This window comes from Etheostoma cragini, chromosome 14 (assembly GCF_013103735.1).
Source record: "Etheostoma cragini isolate CJK2018 chromosome 14, CSU_Ecrag_1.0, whole genome shotgun sequence".
NCBI lineage: Eukaryota > Metazoa > Chordata > Actinopteri > Perciformes > Percidae > Etheostoma > Etheostoma cragini.
Genome location: NC_048420.1, coordinates 1,443,914 through 1,464,178, shown reverse-complemented (window position 1 = coordinate 1,464,178; position 20,265 = coordinate 1,443,914). Strand labels below are relative to the sequence as shown.

Sequence of the window (20,265 nt, the reverse complement as noted above, 5' to 3'; positions counted from 1 at the left end):
GGGCTAAAAGCCTCTAACCATCAGACTACATGCTGCACTGTAAAAGAAAAAGAAAGGGTTAGATGTTCTACTAACATTACATCATTTCTGCTTTTATAACTCTAATATTAACTATAAAGTCTGAAAAAGGGACAAAAATGTCAACGTGTTGTGAGTTTGTTAAAAAACCGAAGACCCCCTCAACGTTAAGGACTACTAGCCAGTCAGGAGCAGAGTATGGGGCCCTGACAGTACCTAGGTAAGGACTAATAGCCAGTCAGGAGCAGAGTATGAGGGCCCTGACAGTACCTAGGTAAGGACTACTAGCCAGTCAGAAGCAGAGTATGAGGGCCCTGACAGTACCTAGGTAAGGACTACTAGCCAGTCAGGAGCAGAGTATGAGGGTCCTGAGAGTACCTAGGTAAGGACTACTAGCCAGTCAGGAGCAGAGTATTAGGGTCCTGACAGTACCTAGGTAAGGACTACTAGCCAGTCAGGAGCAGAGTATGAGGTCCTGACAGTAGCTAGGTAAGGACTACTAGCCAGTCAGGAGCAGAGTATGAGGGTCCTGACAGTACCTAGGTAAGGACTACTAGCCAGTCAGAAGCAGAGTATGAGGTCCTGACAGTACCTAGGTAAGGACTACTAGCCAGTCAGAAGCAGAGTATGAGGACCCTGACAGTACCTAGGTAAGGACTACTAGCCAGTCAGAAGCAGAGTATGAGGTCCTGACAGTAACTAGGTAAGGACTACTAGCCAGTCAGGAGCAGAGTATGAGGGCCCTGACAGTACCTAGGTAAGGACTACTAGCCAGTCAGAAGCAGAGTATGAGGTTCCTGACAGTACCTAGGTAAGGACTACTAGCCAGTCAGAAGTAGAGTATGAGGGCCCTGACAGTACCTAGGTAAGGACTACTAGCCAGTCAGGAGCAGAGTATGAGGGCCCTGACAGTACCTAGGTGAGGACTATTAGCCAGTCAGAAGCTAGCAGCTAGGCGAGCATTATAACGTGAGTTAAAAAGTAAAGCACGTTTCTCAACAGTGTTTTCTCTTGGAGAGGGTAATTTGGGGCTGTTTCACTTTGTACACCAATAAGGTAAACAAAAAAGATACATAACACAATAAAAGGAAAGGGGAAAAGGTCTTCAAAGTGGGAATATGACTCATCCTTATCCCAATGTGCAGGGGAATACATAACTTTATTAAAGCCAATTAGTTTTGATTTGTGTCAAACACTGGTCCTTGGGACTCAAGCCACTGCTTAATTGTTACTTGCTTTAGCCTGGCACTGTGGGTGTAAATCCATTCATGCTCAGTAGGCTGGGTTTCAACTGTGAAAAAAAGATGATAACAAAAAGAACATACAAAATAAATCAAGAAATTATTATTTTTGCATTCCATTAGTTGCCTAACGGAACAGAACAGAAATAAGAGCAACGTTGTTTTTCTACAAAGAGAAAGGCAGGAGCAGATACTGAATGATGATGGGAACAAAACAGAGACATTCACTTCACTACAGTATCTTAGCAACAGATGTACGTCTAGTTGCTGCCAAATATGAGAAAGTGGTGAAGCCAGGGATGGAGACCGACAGAATGGCAACTGCCAGGCCAGCTCCCGGAGGAGTGAAGGTCCCACAGACTAAATCAGGGAGCTTTCTTCAGTAAAATCTTAAATTGCCTTTAATGGCCTACCAGGAAACAATACAGTCACATTCCTTTCTCTGGCAGACAGGAGAGCTGCATTAACACACTCTGGCAGAGTGTTGGAGGTGGATGTCAGACTTCTTTTTATTTTACCAGAGAACAGGGCTTACAACCTTTCTTGATCCTCATAGAATATATTATACTGCGCACTGTAAAAACACTTAAGGAAGGGTTTCACTAGACTCACATATTCAGTGTTACACTTCTATGACAGTGTTTGCATGGAAAAGTGTTTTATCTGGTATTGTAGGGAAGATTATTGGAAATCTACTGAACGTGCAAATATCCTATAGATATCACAGATATCTGGGACATACAGTGTTTGCACTTCTGGTTTTTATGCCACTTCAATATTATCTGGCTGTTGTTAAAGGGACACACACGAGCAACACTACTTTAACTGTAGCTTGGGCTAGAGAGGTGTGGGGTTTGAAGGAAGTGGGCATTTGGGAGACAAGTCTGGGGTATAAAGAAAGCTGCCATTTTTAGGCATTATGGGAAATCCAGGTTTTCTGGAGCTTAACTCATGCTGGAGACAAAAGTCTTTAATCTTGGCTTCTGTTGCTTTGACCTTTTTTTCACCCGTCTCTGCGAGTCCTATAATTTTATAGAAGTGCATACTTAATCACTGCTTTCATATGCTCTATACTTGCCTTGAAAAAGTGTAGTGCACACGTATTTGCCATTCATTTCAGGCTACAAGGGATGCATACAGCAATTATTGAAATTACTATATTAGATTGAGAAAGCTCTTCGGTAAACTTTGTGGTTCAAAATGGATTGCTAAGTTGTACAACATAGCTTTCCGGCTTGAACATTTTAAATGCTCATGTTGCTCTCATAGCATGTAAGGACTTCAGTTCTCTGGTGGTTTCTCCAGGGGTCCTACAGAAATGGGTGAGTGAGAGTCAAGGAGTCAATGCAGGGGATGACGGTGGCCAGCTGCACATTAAGGGCTGTATTACCAAATGAGTGCACATTCCTGATGTTTGAGCGTCGATGTAAATCGGTTCCTGATTCAAAGGTTCAAAAACAAAAACAGAACCAAAAGCAATTTCTTGGTTGTCAAAAGAGATAGCCGAAAGAAAATAAAAAGAGAGAGGGTAGCACAAGCTAGCCAGCCAAGGTCGATGCAGCGGAGGGCATTTCAAACTGCTTAATGCAACTTTAACTTTCCAAAGCACAATCCTGTTTGTTGGGGTTACAAATAATTATTATTTTCATTGTCAATTAATCTGTAGATTATTTTCTCGTTTAATGTAAAATGTCAGAAAATGGTAAAAGATGTTGATCAGTGTTTTCCAAAGCCCAAGATGATCTACATGTTGCAGCTATGTAGCCTTCACGCTTCAAAAAGCTGGTCTTTTGCTCTTTTTAATATTCTTTTTCTTTTTCTGGGCGAAGAATAAGAAGACTCCTGTTGCTGAAATTTGGATTTTGAATACATTTGGTCGTCCGTGTCTCTTTGGCCGAGAACCATTAGCAGATTAGCACCACCTGTGAGTTTATCATGACACGGTGAAAATGGGAAAGGCGGAGCAGTGCGTCCCTCCCCGGCTTACAGAGTTCAAGATGGAGCATGAACATGGAGCGTCTACCCCAGTTTATATGAATGGAAATTTTAAGCAATAAAGAATACTTGGAATTGTTGTTGGTGGTAAATATTCCTAAAAAAGGACAAGTTTGTGAAAGGGCAATGTCGATTTTGATAATAAACAACTAAACATGTTGCACACTGGACCGTTTAATGTCCTGATTTGTCAGAAATATATTCAGTCTACTGTCGTAGAGACGTAAAGAAATGAAAAACAATGGGATTTAAGTTTGAATCAGAGACTTTTTAGTTTTGTCATTTCGAAAAATAACTCAAAACAGTTGGCCATTAATTTAATAGTTATAAACAACTAATTGATTAGTCTTCGCTGGACTTCCAGGCATTTTCTACAACAATTAAGCAACACAGCCAACAGTGTATTTCAAGCTTGACTCTGAATATTCTACGATATATTGCAATTTATAACCTTTTTTCCAATTTCTAATGTTTCCTAATTTCAAATTATTACCACAAAAGGAAACTTAGTTGTTCACATCACTTCAATGTTACTCCTGCAGAATGGGATTATCAAGCTGACAAACTGACCAAGACATATGTAAGATAAAATCCATACTTGGCGCCTGTGTATTGATACAGTATTCCCACTGAAAATATTGTACTACTATGGCGTATCAATGTCCCCCCCCCCCAATCAGTTATGATGAACAATTTATTGCTGTCTTTAGAATTAATGATTGAGTGTGTACTTCATTGGGACACGTCAATAAGAGAACAAATTATTTTGAACCGATCTTCAGAATGTGACAAGAGTTTTCTGATGCCAAGCAGTTCAAGATCCGGGGGGGGGGGGGGGGGGAAACAAAAATGTATTCAAAGAGCAATATGACATATAAAGCACAAGATCGACTGAGAAGGACAGAAAAACTGGATATCTACAATATAAAGAATTGGGAATGAGACGGATGTCACATATTCAGCTTTCCATTGTTAATGACCCCTTATCATGGTACTTATTAATACATAAGAGGGGAACCTTTTTTTCCATATAACCAACCCACTCTGGATTCCACTCCTCTTCAGAGAGCAACACAAATGCATGACCTTCCTATCCAGGTAACACAACAAAGAGACCACTGATAAACATCTGTCCTCCGTAAAGCTACCACAGGTGTTACGTGGCTCAGATGTTGTAAACATGGCAACAGCAAACAGGATCCCAAACACGCTAAAAAAAAAAAAAACCTGGCCAAATTATCTAAGTATGGATCTTAGAGATTATACAGTTATACACGACGTAGCAGTGAAACACCAGAAGGAGTAGCTGTAGAAATGTGTCAGAGGATTAGGTGGGCTCAGCGTAGCCAGTGACAGCTGGGACCTTTTGGGCTGGACTCTGAGGTGTTTGGGTCTATTTCATGCTATGTTGATGTTTTCAACATGGACAGATTTGTAACTGAACTTTGAAATAAACCACACACATATTTTTTTTTTTCCAAATGAATGCATTGAGAAAAATTCTCCTGCTAAAGACGTAAAAAGACAACAAAGTAAGCGTCAGGAGTAGGTGAACCCTGGCTCAACTCAGCAATAAAGGACTAATGTGTTCAGCACCCTCCGACTGCCTGCTTTCTGTTTGGAGTTTGTCACCATGGCAACGGACCAGACTGCCTGGCTTTCGGCATAGCCGCGCTGATGAAGTGGCGTGTTAAGGTAATAGTCGTTGGAGAAGTAAGTCTCGACAATATACAGCACCTTCACAAGGGTTCTTCAGCGAGTTTGATTCTTAAAACTGCAATTTTAGTTAAGCATCCTTCGCACCCGGAGGCGGTTATGCAAGATGCAGAGATGAGGGACGAGAGTGCCAACAGTGATGACACCAAGGAACAAATTAAGGAGATGTGTAACAGTAAATATTTAAGCTGAAGAGGGACAGAGAAAAAGAGGGCAAGAGAGAGCCAAGTGATATCCATGTAGCACATTTGACTTAAATACCGGGTAAAGCAAAATCTGTGATTTCTTTCTGAACACAGTATACATGTCAGAAAATACGTACTGGAAATGTGAACAGACTAAAGTTAGACTGTTAAAGTGTTTTTAACCGTTCCTGTGTCCAGGCTTTTCTAGGGGGGGCCTGAAATCATGGCTCGATGACTGGAGTTTGAGCTGTGCAATATGGAGGAACTCAAATATTACAATATTTTTGACTGAATACCTTGATATCGATACTGCAACAATATTGTAGTGTTGACTGGTGGTGCTTTCACAAAATATTTACACAATGACATTTTTTACAAATAAACATCAGTGATGTGGATATAATGACTCAGTTACAACAGTCTGGTAAGTTCAGAAAATGAAATCACTTTACTGTGATGCAGCTTTTAAACCCACTTTTGCCATATTACGATATCCAAAATCAAAGACGATATATAGTCTCCTATCACAATATCGATATGATATTGATATATCGCCCAGCTCTAACACACAACCCTTCTCCTGCTACTGTTACTACTAACGTCAGAGGGCATAGCCTCAGTGGTGTTTCGTTAACCCCTTGTGAGAGGCAAGTGTGTCTGTTCCACAAGCTCTTTTAGCTCTTTTGTCTCTATTGTATCGATAAATTGCCTTGTCATTCAATATCCAATTTCAAGACCAAAGGAGGGATTTTCACCACTGTCAGTGAGCCAATAAGCATGCAGCATGCTTGTACCAAGATCTTATAATGTTTGTGATTGGTTGTCTAACGTAGGAAAAATGCAACGTTACAGAGACGGGGCTCATGTATTAGGAGCTGAAAATATTAAAATAAGAGTTATGTGCCGTAATGTGTAATGTTGCAATTTATTTTTGTCAAAATGGATTTCAAAATATTAATATGGGAAATACAATACAAAGCTCTAGTGAAATGCCACAATCGTAAAAACGCGAGCAAAAATAGCCGTCACTAACTCACCGTTGAGATTGACTCGTCTGCTGTAATGCTAATGTTAGCAGCTGAACTACCGCCTGTTCTCTGCTCCCGTGGGGGGGGTGGGGGTATGTGTGCTGTGCTACCGTGGACACTAGAGAGTCTGCCAATGTGCAGTGGCTCATTCTTCATCTCAGCGCCTTCAGCCAACAATGGCTGCTGCTCTGACCATTCTGCTACATTGATCTGAATGGAAATGGCCTTTCTATTTATTTTATTTCTATGGTTGGGACCAACTCAGAAGGGTTTCTGGATGAGCAATAGTCACCAGAAGGAGTGACCGTGCGAGACAGAACGGTGGGTTCCACAAAGACGTTGTGTGTCTCACCTTGGCACACTAGCCGGCACACTGGCCTCCCTGGATGGGGTCTGGATGGTCTCTTCCGAGCTCACGGCCTGAGGACCGAGCCGTCCTTCTGCTATCTGTCCATCTCCCTGCTGCTGCTGCCGCTGCTGCCGCTCCTCCTCTTCGTCCTCCGCCTCCTCATTGCCTGGCTTCTCCTTGCCCCGGCCCTCACTTTCGTTGTCGCTCTCCTCGCCTAACATGTCATCCACCTGTTTGTTTTAGAAAAAAAAGGAGCTTTTGTGAGATCGTTTTTGAAAACTTTGGACAGGGCCAGGTCACGGGACATAATGTGTCACCACAATGGTTGCTTTCTTTCTCTACTTCCAGTTTGAAGTACAAATGTCAAAATGTGCATGTATACATTTATAACATAAGTACCAGAAATCACACTTTGTGTATGGACTACTCTAAGTGCAGATAAGAGAAATTACCTTCTCTCCTTCTATTAAATACCAGTGTGTTTTGTCATTATTTTCTATTAGACGTCCACCAAATCTGAGCCAAAATAAAACATAGCTAACCTTGGAGGAATTACATGACTTATCTTTTAATTAAATAGAGCCAATGACATTTTCGATTTAATGATTAAAGTCTCCCTAAAGTATCATGAAGAAGAATTGGGTGTATTTGCCCATTCCCTTGATGCACTGCTGATTCCAATTAAGCATCTGATTATATCTGGAAAGTGGTTTTCCTTCTCCAAATGATTGGGTTACATACTGTTCAGTAATCTTGGAATGTGATTAAACTTGAGGGCAACAGTTAACAGTAGTTATATGTCAGCTAGAAACTGACCAATAAAATGTTGTAAAGAAATCATCCAACCTCATCATTTCAGCCAATACCTGTGTTTACATAAACATATTTGATAAGGTTCTCTTGAAGAAATAGCTTGACATAATCTCTTTCTTGCCGAGAGTTAAAAGACCAATAATTGGCACCCCATTCATGTCCGTCAATATGAAGCTACAGCAGCGCTAGCAGCGGAAGGACAAGTCTAGCACATTGTTTTCTCGTAAAACCATTTTCACAAGTCTTTTTATGCATTCAATAAGCAAGATATAACGTGTTCGTTGGGGCATTTTCCAAGTGCTGGTAGGCAGATTGAGTAACCTTTCGACAAAACCAAGCTAGCCGTTTCCCTGTTTCAGCTAAGCTAAGCTAGCCTGCAGCTGGCTGTAGTTTGGTATTTAGTACAGACATGAGTGTGGTAAGAATCTTCTCACTCAACTCTTGGTAAGAAAGCCAATAAGCAAACTGCTAAATTTGTCTAACTATTTCATTCAAATTGCAGATATTGCATTTTGGAGGCAGATATTGCTAATTGGGTTTGAAAAAAAAAAACATTTATTGGCAGATATTCTTTACATAAAAACAACTCTGTTGGACACACTATGTACTGGTTTAAATTTCTCAAACACATTTTTGGCATATCTGTACACAATCTTGTTACATATGAGTTAATGCCAAAACTAATGCGGGGCGGGCCGATTTAACAGACAAGCTCTGAGAGTAACTTGTGGGTAGTTTTGGCCATTAATGCCAAAATGCAGGATGTGGACACTGCGAAACAACCGGTCCGATAGCATTCTGTCCCATGCAGAGAACCACAAAGTACAGGCTCAGGATCACCACAGAGCTCCATCAACAACTCTCGGATACTCTGGAAGTCTGAACTAAAGCCAAGCATTGTTAGGATTCTCAAAGGCAGTCTTTATCGCAGGGCCATAGTAATAGACTAACAGGGCTATAGTAATAGACTAACAGGGCTATTGTAATAGACTAACAGGACTATAGTAGTAGACTAACAGGGCCATAGTAATAGAGTAACAGGGCTATAGTGGTAGACTAACAGGGCTATAGTAGTAGACTAACAGGGCTATAGTAGTAGACTAACAGGGCTATAGTAACAGGGCTATAGTAGTAGACTAACAGGGCCATGGTAATAGACTAACAGGGCCATAGTAATAGACTAACAGGGCTATAGTAATAGACTAACAGGGCTATAGTAGTAGACTAACAGGGCTATAGTAGTAGACTAACAGGGCTATAGTAGTTGACTAACAGGGCTATAGTGGTTGACTAACAGGGCTATAGTGGTTGACTAACAGGGCTATAGTAATAGAGTAACAAGGCTATAGTACTAGACTAACAGGGCTATAGTACTAGACTAACAGGGCTATAGTACTAGACTAACAGGGCTATAGTAATAGACTAACAGGGCTATAGTAATAGAGTAACAAGGCTATAGTACTAGACTAACAGGGCTATAGTAATAGACTAACAGGGCTATAGTAATAGACTAACAGGGCTATATTAATAGACTAGCAGGGCTATAGTAATAGAATAACAGGCCTATAGTAATATAGTAACAGGGCTATAGTAATAGAGTAACAGGGCTATAGTAATAGACTAACAGGGCTATAGTAATAGAGTAACAGGCCTATAGTAATAGAGTAACATGGCTATAGTAATAGACTAACAGGGCTATATTAATAGACTAGCAGGGCTATAGTAATAGACTAACAGGGCTATAGTAATAGAGTAACAGGGTTATAGTAATAGAGTAACATGGCTATAGTAATAGACTAACAGGGCTATATTAATAGACTAGCAGGGCTATAGTAATAGACTAACAGGGCTATAGTAATAGACTAACAGGGCTATATTAATAGACTAGCAGGGCTATAGTAATAGAATAACAGGCCTATAGTAATATAGTAACAGGGCTATAGTAATAGAGTAACAGGGCTATAGTAATAGAGTAACAGGGTTATAGTAATAGACTAACAGGGCTATAGTAATAGAGTAACAGGGTTATAGTAATAGAGTAACAGGGCTATAGTATTAGAGTAACAGGGCTATAGTAATATAGTAACAGGGCTATAGTTATAGAGTAACAGGGCTATAGTAATAGAGTAACAGGGCTATAGTAGTAGACTAACAGGCCTATAGTAATATAGTAACAGGGCTATAGTTATAGAGTAACAGGGCTATAGTAATAGAGTAACAGGGCTATAGTAATAGACTAACAGGGCTATATTAGTAGACTAGCAGGGCTATAGTAATAGAGTAACAGGGCTATAGTAATATAGTAACAGGGCTATAGTAATAGAGTAACAGGGCTATAGTAATAGACTAACAGGCCTATAGTAATATAGTAACAGGGCTATAGTAATAGACTAACAGGCCTATAGTAATATAGTAACAGGGCTATAGTAATAGAGTAACAGGGCTATAGTAATAGACTAACAGGGCTATATTAGTAGACTAGCAGGGCTATAGTAATAGAGTAACAGGTCTATAGTAATATAGTAACAGGGCTATAGTAATAGAGTAACAGGGTTATAGTAATAGACTAACAGGGCTATAGTAATAGACTAACAGGGCTAAAGTAGTAGACTAACAGGGCTAAAGTAATAGACTAACAGGGCTATAGTAATATAGTAACAGGGCTATAGTAATAGAGTAACAGGGCTATAGTAATAGACTAACAGGGCTAAAGTAGTAGACTAACAGGGCTATAGTAAGATACAATAGACTAACGGGGACTTATTGTTTTTCTCCACCTCCCGCAGGTGGAATAATGTTTGATGTATGGTAATGAAGTCATTGCATCAAACTTCTACCAACAATCAGAAACAATCCATATCTCTTGTAGGATACCGTGCCAGCTATTGAAAGCAAAATGGTCCCCTCCACCACCTCATCTAGTTTGTATTTTCTTGAGCTGTTCACAATTTATACAGCCCCGAGGTTACGGACCCTTAAGATCCGGTTTGCCAATGTGCATCCAATCAGATCAATGGAAATGTCAGTTGAATATTGCCACAGAGAATATGCAGCTTCCTGTCCATTGACTCATTAGAAGCATGTAGCAGGTGGAAAACTGGAATGAATGCTAGAGCGGGATTATTCTCTGGAATCAAACCAGGCTAATTAATGCCGAGTTCTTGGTTATGTGGGCAGCCGCAGAGCGCCTTGGTGGAAGGTGGAAGGTAAGTGAGCCGGAGGCAAGTCTGGCCTGGAAATAAAATTTAAAAAACAGAACAGCTCTGAACTCGTTGGGTTAGTGTTTCCTTTTGTTGAATCACATTTGAATGAGAATGACCCAGCAGGATACCAAAAAATTACAGAGAAAGATTTTTTTTGGTTCCCTATTAGCAACACACTATATAATATTTTACCTCAACACAAATTGCTTTTCTTTCCACTCCAATGTTTCTCTCGTCATGGCATATTCCCCATCACTATCTACTAACTGTTATTTTTTTCTGGCAGTACAGTGAAAATATGAAGAAAGCTGGACATAGTCAAATAAAAGAGGGACTTGGCTTTCAGACAGCAGATGAGCAGGGAAACATTCAAAGCCCGTATAACATTGTTCAGATATTAGCAGGTTTAAGACAAATACAAAAGGACAAACTGTGTAAGTAGGTGGGTGGTATGATCCAAACATTTGTATAAGTGTTGTAAGTTATCAACAGCATCTTTAACGCAGTTAACGCAAACCCACTTTAACAGAGAACATGTTTTATTATTATCTTTTTGAACTAGCAAACTTTGTAGTTTTTTAGTAAAAACTAAAAGTTTTAGTTTTTTAGTAACACCCCAACCGGATATAGCTAGAAACAAGGAAACTGTTTCTGGAAACAAGACAACAGGCACGCAACACACACGCCGTTTGGGCTTGCGAGCCGGCCAAAGAGTAGTAACGTTACGTTTTGAGAGGATGGCGAGCGCGAGACGGCGAAATGGACGCCGATAACATTCTGGATGGGAAGTTTCCATTTTTAAAGTGTCAATGTGTATATGTTATACGAGGCTATGAAGTACTCTATTGCCACGCAAGTAGATCGTGCATCTCCACGCAATGCCTAAGCAAACAGGGCTTTATGCAGAAATAGAAAAATAAAATTGGTCAATTTCTGAGCAAAAATACATAAATATGTAGGGTCCAAACACTTTGCGTGTTCTGTGCATTAGAGCAGTTCCGGTCTAAACTGACAAAAACCACTGAGGCACTGCACGGAAAATGGCCAAAGAAGCCGTATCTGCTTCTTATCACGACCCTTTTAAAACTAATCTGTAGTTCACTATGTCAGGAGGGGTCAACCTCAGCAGAAATGGAAACATTAACTACCTTCCACAGCACCCTTTTCCTGGCTGTAACCAAAGGCCAGGCAAAGAGCACAACACAAAGCACAGCACAAGACCCCCTAAATGCTCGATTTCAGCTTATTGGTCTCATCCCTGCAAATAGAGTTTAGTACGAGTGAGATTTCAGGGCATACAATATATATTTTGGGCCAAACGCTTCAGTTGCAACGCTACTGTGTTCGTACACCGTTTGCAGCTACCATGTGTTCTACTGTGATGAACAATCTGTTTGAAAGAAGGACAGTTAGAGGACAAAAGAGCAGACAAAAAAAGGAAGCATTTTTTGTGCAGTCAAAAAGCTGCTGATAATCGTTTGATTATATGCCTATTATCCACAAAAAGAAGAATATAACGGGGCTCACATTAAGTGCTAGAACAAACCTTACAGCGATCAGCGATGAAAGCAGATTAGACTTCCTGTCCAGCAAAGCTGTTAAGATTTCACTTCTAAACTCTGGACATAAATACATTAAATTCAGACTCAAACCTGGCCTTAGTGAAAGATCAATCTGCTGCAAAAAGCAGCCGACTGTCATCGGTTTTAAATGAAAGCTAGCAATTAGGGGTGGCTGTTACTGTGGGAGCAGTGAACTGCTGAGGCCCAGAGCAATGCGTTTTAGGTAGAGCTCAGGGCAACTTAAATAAAATTTGCAGCCAGTGTGAAGGGCTTTGATTACCTTCCTGGAGAGAAACAATAGTATACCTGCCAGGGAAAATCAGCAGCAGAACAGGTGAGGTAGGAACCCACAGTGAGAGCCCGACACATTTCCAGGCAGTCACTCAATCAGCGCTTTTTGTCTGGACCAATTTCCATTTTTAGCTTTGTTATTGTACAAAGAGCTTGCGTTTCTCTTCCCCCCCTTGCCAAAGGCTTCATTCCTTGCCAAAATGACCAGCTCCATCTACAAAAGGTAGTCAGAAGTGGTAATAGGGCAGCGAGTTGATGGGTGATTGGAGTAAGATTGTTAACGGGTCATTCAATGTGGGCTCAGAGGAAGACAAAAGATTCATCTCTGCAAATGTGAGGTGAGGTAGACAAGACGACAAAGTGCAATAAATCAGCAGGAAAAAGAGAAGTTAAAAAGTCATAAAGTAAGGCGATGAATCAGGAGCACAAGAACCTCCAGTGCCACTCGGCACACATCAGAGGCCGAATTCCATACGACGATTGAGTCGAGTCCCGTTCTGACGGGAACAAACGCAATTCACATCTTCACCTCTGCCGACTCCTTACATTAAGGAAGCACTCGTAGAGAAAGCAACAATCCTTTGAGGACAAGAATTCTGATGTGGCTCTGCAAACAGAAAGCTATTGGCTTCTTTTCACCATCGTCTCTGAAAGACGAGCTCCACTGCTCAAGGGTAGTTACATAACGCTGAAGTCAAAACATTACTTGGAAAGGAACAGCCTCAAACATGAAATACTTTAGAGAGTTCATTCAGAGACTTACGGAAGTTTTTATACCAATAATGTACTTTTCTGAATCTTTGTGGCTCAGAAAAAGTTCCAGACCAAATTACTCCTGATTGACTGGATGGTAATTTTCAGAGCGAGGACCAAAAACTGGACATCTTGCCAACATCAGATGACTAAAGACATTTCAGTCCGGCTGCCAACGACAAATGTGTGCAAATGGAACCCGGAGCAGAGGGAATATTCACAGCGCTCCAGTTTTAGGGACAAACAATGGCGTCTGGTGTGAATGATGGAAGTGTAGTGGTTCCAAACATACTGATGGAAAATAATGATACAATTTGATCAGGCACAAAACAGTGACGTGGTTACATCATAACCAATGTTATGTATCTGCTCTGCAATGACTATAAAAAGTATGTTTATCTCCATGGGCTGCACGCCAAACAAATGCAATTATCACCCTTTAAGTACAACAGTCGGAAATGTTATTCCCAAGAGGATAGATGATGGATGGATGGATGGATGGATGCATGCATTATTCTAAAATCCATATCCCTAGCCTTTTATTAGAGCTGTGAATGACAAGGTGATCAGCCGCACTCACGTCAGAAGTCTAAGAACGCTTGGGACTTTATTGCAAAGAGGCTAATTTATTGTAGCTTTTTGTAAAATCCAACAGAAACCTCTTTATTAGCCGAGTCGAATCTTTCGGACCATGTGTTATTTCACATCTGTAGGAGCTCAGCTGGGACTGCTGCGATACGTCACACTGAAGCTGTAATCACAGTTCTATTGCCACAAAGCAATAAAGGCTTTCAGTAATTATTGTGCCTGATTGCATGGGCACGAAATAAAAAACAGTAGCCTGAAATACTATATTTTTCTTTCTTAAGAATAGAGCTGCTAAGATGAATCGATTAGTTGTCTAGTATTAAATTAATCGTCAACTATTTTGAAAAGTTGTATTTATTTATTATTTACAACTTATTCAATGTGAATATTTTCTAATTCTGTGTTTATTCTTTTAGGAGTAAACTTGTCTTGTGGACTATAGACATTTTTCACACCCTTTTTTATTTTTCTGACAGTTTATAGTCCAAGTAATTGATTAATCAGGAAAATTATCAACAGAGTAATAGATAATAAAACAATTATTGGGTGCAGCACTACAAAAAAACTGTAGAAAATGTCCTCTAATGAGCCTCTATCCAGCAGTAGCTTTTCCTACCTAGTAACTTCAAAGATTATATCTCGCCTGAGATGTAGGAGATCAATATTTAAAGGCAGAGGGAGACCTGAGATCAATGTGCCTAATGAATGCTCAATATCTCCTATGGACCCTGACTTAATCAGTCTCGCTCCCAGAGCCCCTATAGCCTCATAGGTGTCACACCAACACTGACCTTTGTCTAAATCTTCACCTCAACTCAATCACTCATGTATCCTAAACACACCAGGATGTCATTTCATATTCAGCCAGAACGGGTGTTGAGAAATCCACAAAATGTCACTATGGCCTCTATTAATGTGGTGACTTGCGTTGCATCTGCTAAAAATGGGTTTAAAAGTGAAATGGGGAAAAGAGCTCAATTTTGGGATTGCTGTGTACAAGACACATAGTATAATCTTAGTTATTAACATACAACATGTTGAGTCTTGTAACCTACAGGCAGGGAATAAGTAATGGGGAGCGAAGACAATCCATATCTCTGGCTGAGCTCCCTGGGACACTTACTGGAACTAAACCATCATTTACAAATGTATCCCATTTGCTCTTCTTCCTATGGCAAGTCAAAATGTCTGCCATAAAAGGTCTATTGTTCCGTTTTTATTCAGAACGGCTATGTTTTTACTTTTTAATAGATAGTCCATTGGTGGAGTTATGACAACAAATCAAGAGTCAGTACTTGCTGAAATCATACTGTTCTTTATGTTGAGCTGATGTAATAATGCTGCCCTTGGCAATATTATTATGACATAATGGGTCAAATGACTAACATGAAAGGAGCCGCTTGCACAAATACAACATGAATGATCACATACTGTACGTGGTCTCGCATGGGCATACCTTCCTCCACAGCGCTGCGGGGGAGGGTCTGGGGGGTCCACATAGCATTCTGGGATTGTTAGTGTTCTTGTTCAAAAGGACTTAAGTTTGATATCTTAAGTTTGTATTTTTATACATTTTATTTTTCAGAACTTGTGACAATAAAACAAATTATTATATTATTTTAGTGAGAACTAAATAACTACAAATAACTAGATTGTTAGGGATTTTTAGATAACCAAATATTTATCGACGGGCTCCACCCACCACCCCTACCAAGGTACTGTTGCCTTTTTAGATATGTTTAAAGTATTTCATGCTTTATTTGGATAGTGCCAGAGAGGAAAGGGGAGAGAGAGGGGAAGCCATTCAGCAAAGGGCCCTGAGCCAGACGGGGACCCAGGCTGCTGCGGTAAGCACTCAGCCTTAATGCTATCTGCTTGGCTCTCCAGGCAATGTTGTCTTTTAAGTAAGGGATAAGACTCATCCCAGATCATCTGAGGTCAAACTGGAGAATTTATCTGTGTGGCATTTTGATATAACTGGGAAGAGAGGGACAGATGTTAATCTTACAAAGTTCACTTCATTAAAAGCTTCTTATGGTAGTTTTTTCTGCAAGACTTGCTATAACCCATTGGCAACAATTACTACGGCCTGGAGCCATCTGCTCTTTTATTGTTTTGGTTTCCTGAGTGTATGGCTAAGTCTTTAGTCTACAGTGCTTATCCAATATCAATAGCTACAGTAAGGTTAAGTAGACTGTTTGCATGTAGAGATGGTCCGAAATCAGTTTTTTACTCAGGATGAAGTACTGGACTTCGGCCGATACTGAGTACTCATCCGATACCAGTGTAACATATATTTATGTTTTAACAGTATGATTGATGATATGATGTCTAACCGCTGTATACTACTATCTCTGTATGATGATATGATGTCTAACAGCTGTATACTACTATCTCTGTATGATGATACGATGTCTAACAGCTGTATACTACTATCTCTGCATGATGATATGATGTCTAACAGCTGTATACTACTATCTCTGTATGATTATATGATGTCTAACAGCTGTATACTACCATCTCTGTATGATGATATGATGTCTAACAACATGTCTAATAGAAAACTAGCTAGGGGGGCTGACTTTATAATCATAGTCTATATCCATGGCGTTCCACTTCAAATTTGTCTCTGGTGAAAATTTGACAGTCCCAGTGCATACTATTACATGGGGCAACCTTCTCCGAATGATGAAATCTTAGAAAAGGACTGATAGTCCATGTGGTGTGTTATGGAGGAGATAAAAGAGAATGCAGCCAGTCCCTGTCATCACACAGACGGAACAGCAATTTCAAAGAAAGGTCATCCAGTTGGTACAGTACTGGGATTCTTCGCTGGGCATCTCGGCGCATGTTGCTGCAGGTAAACTGACCAGCATCTAACCACTGGTGACATTTAAATGTAAGGCTGTCTACCTGCCTCAGATGTGTACTTTGCTCCAGCCAATTAAGCCTGGGACTTCCCCTTTGCCCTGAAGATCTAGAGTGTTTAAGAACATCACAGCCTGCCCTTTAGCTAAGGCATTCCAATGAGGGTGACATTTGAAATACAGTGCATCTACCCTTTCTTTGAGTCAATTTCTTTGACTTTTAACAGTACTAAATGTGTTGGAACAAGGATCCAACACTTGTGCTTGCAAGAAGTAACTAGTACTCAGGAAATCCTCACCAAATCACAAATTTATGAACCATATTCAATTACACAGGCTTCACTTTAGAATAGGCCCCTAAAGGCTTAGCCACTTGTCTTTATTTACAGTATCCATACACTGATGCATATGCATAGAAAAAACTAAACTGATTTGTGGCGCATTTTGCAGTACTTTGACCTGGTTCTGTTTGGTATACTGTGATTTAACATGAGAATCAAGATTGCATGATGAATAAGATGACATTATCGAGTAGGTCGGTGTGATTAATCTATCAACAGTAGAGTGTCTAGTAAACATACTATTAGTTTTTGTGTGTTTCAACGCTGTTCTCATACAATCGGTTACGTGTTTGATAGAAATGAGTGCCCTACACTGCCCGATCCTGGTAATTTTGTATGTGTTAATGAGTCGGTGTGAAGGTATCATCTTTGTTGTTGTCGCCTGGGACACTATTTGCCCATTAATATTTCATTATTATTATGATATTTTAGAGGCTTTAAGCAGAATATGATTGCTGTGTTTTTTTTTTTTTTTTAATTAAGTATAAACCCAAGTTAATGGTTAGCTAACATATCTGCAAGCTAGTAGTAGTAGCGAGGATTGTTTGCCATGTATCTCAGCATTTTTCATATCGAGCTGTTAAGGCTTAACATGGATGTTGGTGCAGTGCGTTTTAGTTTAAATCTGATTTAAGTTTGCATTTTCAGTGCAGTTTTAGGAACACTTTACTAAATAATATTATAAAAGTGTACCGGAAGACTTCATTTACTCTCTGATTTTGATAGGGACAAATCACAAGAATATAATCACACCACAACCAAATTATAGACGTGTATAATTATAATTTTATATGAACACATACATACACGTATATATATATATATATATATATATATATATATATATATATATATTTATATCCAACCTCTGGTGGACAAACGATGCAATGCCAACACTAACAGGGACGTTGTAGAGCGTCCTCTGGTGGACAGACTGTCCAACGCCAATGCTCATAACATGGTTGACAGTCTGTTTTTACTTGTATTCATACCGCTCATCGATGAACTACAATTGCTTAAAACCCAAGACATTCTAAATGTCACATTTGCACAACACGTGCTGCTGGTGTTTGGGGAACAGTGGCCGGTGTGAGCACCTCATTAACCTAATGTATCTTCAACCATCGTGGAGCGGCATTAGCAAGAGGTCGGGCTTTAATTAAAATTGAATGCCAAATCCATGCTACCATGGCAATGTCTAAATCCACAAATAGTGATGATTAACAGAAACATGAAAGCGCCATGCTTTAGCACTAAAAAGGATCGACCTTTGTGGTCCTGAGATGAGATGAATGAAAATGTAGTGGTTCTGACAATTTCTATACAATTTCTGTGATGAGAAGGCTGATAGATTTTGTTCCTATGATATACAGTACAAGCTACACATTTAAGTGGGGACACATCCATTTGAGATCCATATCCATTAAAATCTTCTCATGATCCTCTCGGATGAAAAACTGAACACCACATCTACTGCGTGTGGTCAACAATGTTGACATCGTTTGCATTAATTCAAATAATCTGCCTTTCAAATACCACATTCATTTTCAAATACCACCACATGATCAAATAAAGGGGACAGAGAGAACATTTGTCAGTCCAACCAATCTAACCCTTCCAGCTTGGACACAATCATACAAAAGGGCCTCACTCCAACCGCTGACATATTGTACCATTCTAGATTATTAATAGAATCATAATTTCCAGCTTGCTTCCTGCTGCAGTCACTATAATGGCTAATAGGCCCAAACACAGACGTGATCTTTGAAAATATGTCCTGCGTTTGCCGTAGCTGCTGTATGTGTAGGACAAATGGAGCAGCAATAGGAACAATTACCTTAAGGCTGGACGACTGTTGAGAAAAGGGACGACCATGGGGTTCAAATTCCATGCCACGTTTTTATTGCATTTATCACAAAGAAGTACTCTTATTTATTTTTCATTTTAATGATTTTCTTATTGTAAGCAATTTATTGTTACTTAACTAAAACTGTATGGAAAGGATTGCAAAGGATTGAAAGGAGGAAGTGTCAGTCTGCAAAAGATGGTCGGCCTTGACAAATCTTCTTTAATTTATAAGTCAACATATATGCAAAATCAATAGATAGTAGTAGTAGTAGTAGTAGTAGTAGTAGTATGTCTTAGCTTCATCCTCAAACACCAAATAGCAATTCTATCCTACAGCGTCTTCAGAGCTTTGAGATACGGATACAAAATGAGAAAAGAAAAGAGAAAGGTTACAGTATATAGCTATTGGATTTGGCATTATTTTGGCAATATTGTAGGTCGGTAATGTTTATAGGATATTGGATGCAGCCATGCATTTCCTTCTAAACACAGACATGTGAGTGTGCGGGGGGAAGTCTATTTACAGTAAGACATGGCACAGCAGTTCTCCAACTGCAGCTCCAAAGTTACTTTTGAATTTAATTGAGTTAACAACTGGGGCAGGCTGTTTGAGCAAAGGGAGTTCATTTCTCATTAGAGCATGACCAATCACACAAACATCCAGATCGTTCAATTAGGTTTTACCCAAAGCACTGTTTCCTTTCATGAATTATAAGATGTGTTTGGTCTAAAGGTTCAAAGCACCATCAACGTGCTTAAAGGTGCCCTGCCACACAAAACCATATTTTTGTGCATGTTTTGAAATCTGTTTGGTCCATATGTGTGTGTGTTATGTGGTGAAGATGAACTGCCAATGAAAAGAAATAAGAGGAGAAATCAGGCCAATCACAACAGCTGGTCAGTTTGACGTCATGTTGCCTGAGCTCATTAATATTCATGAGCTGGGTAAAGGATGCTGATAGCCAGGCTCTCAGTGGCTAGCTGTTAGCCAATCAGAGTCAAACAGTTTAGCTCGTTGTATATTAATGAGAACTGGCCCAAATGGAGCTGAGTCTTCCTGCAGGCTTTCTATACCACACTAGAATGGCTTGGACCAAGGTAACCAACATATACACACATATACACACACACACACACACACACACACACACACACATTGGGTTATGTAATGACGGAGTGACATCGCAATGGCCATTAGATTAATCATGCAGCCCTATATCAGATTTAAAATCATATACAGTAAGGTATATATAGTGAATACTACATAATATTGCATATAGTGTTAACTTTTTAGATATAGCAGCTTTCCACAACATATTCCCATGATTATTATTTTTATGAAAAAGAGATTCTTTTTTCAACACTAACCAATACGTGACTTTATTTTATGTCCCATGTGAGCTAGCACAAAGCTCTTTCTTCAGAATAATCACTTGCTATGAGGCCCTTGACAGATCTCAAGGATAC

The 20,265-nt window shown here is 39.8% G+C and overlaps 1 protein-coding gene across 2 annotated transcripts in view; it reads right to left on the bottom strand.

Moving 5' to 3' along the window:
• Nucleotides 1-20,265, bottom strand: part of ctdp1 (CTD (carboxy-terminal domain, RNA polymerase II, polypeptide A) phosphatase, subunit 1) — a 68,110-nt gene that overhangs the window by 23,879 nt on the left and 23,966 nt on the right. For both annotated transcript variants that reach the window (XM_034892226.1, XM_034892228.1), the window contains exon 12: nt 6,536-6,762. In XM_034892226.1, coding sequence (XP_034748117.1) covers nt 6,536-6,762 — 227 coding nt within the window. The remainder of the gene's footprint in view (nt 1-6,535; nt 6,763-20,265) is intronic.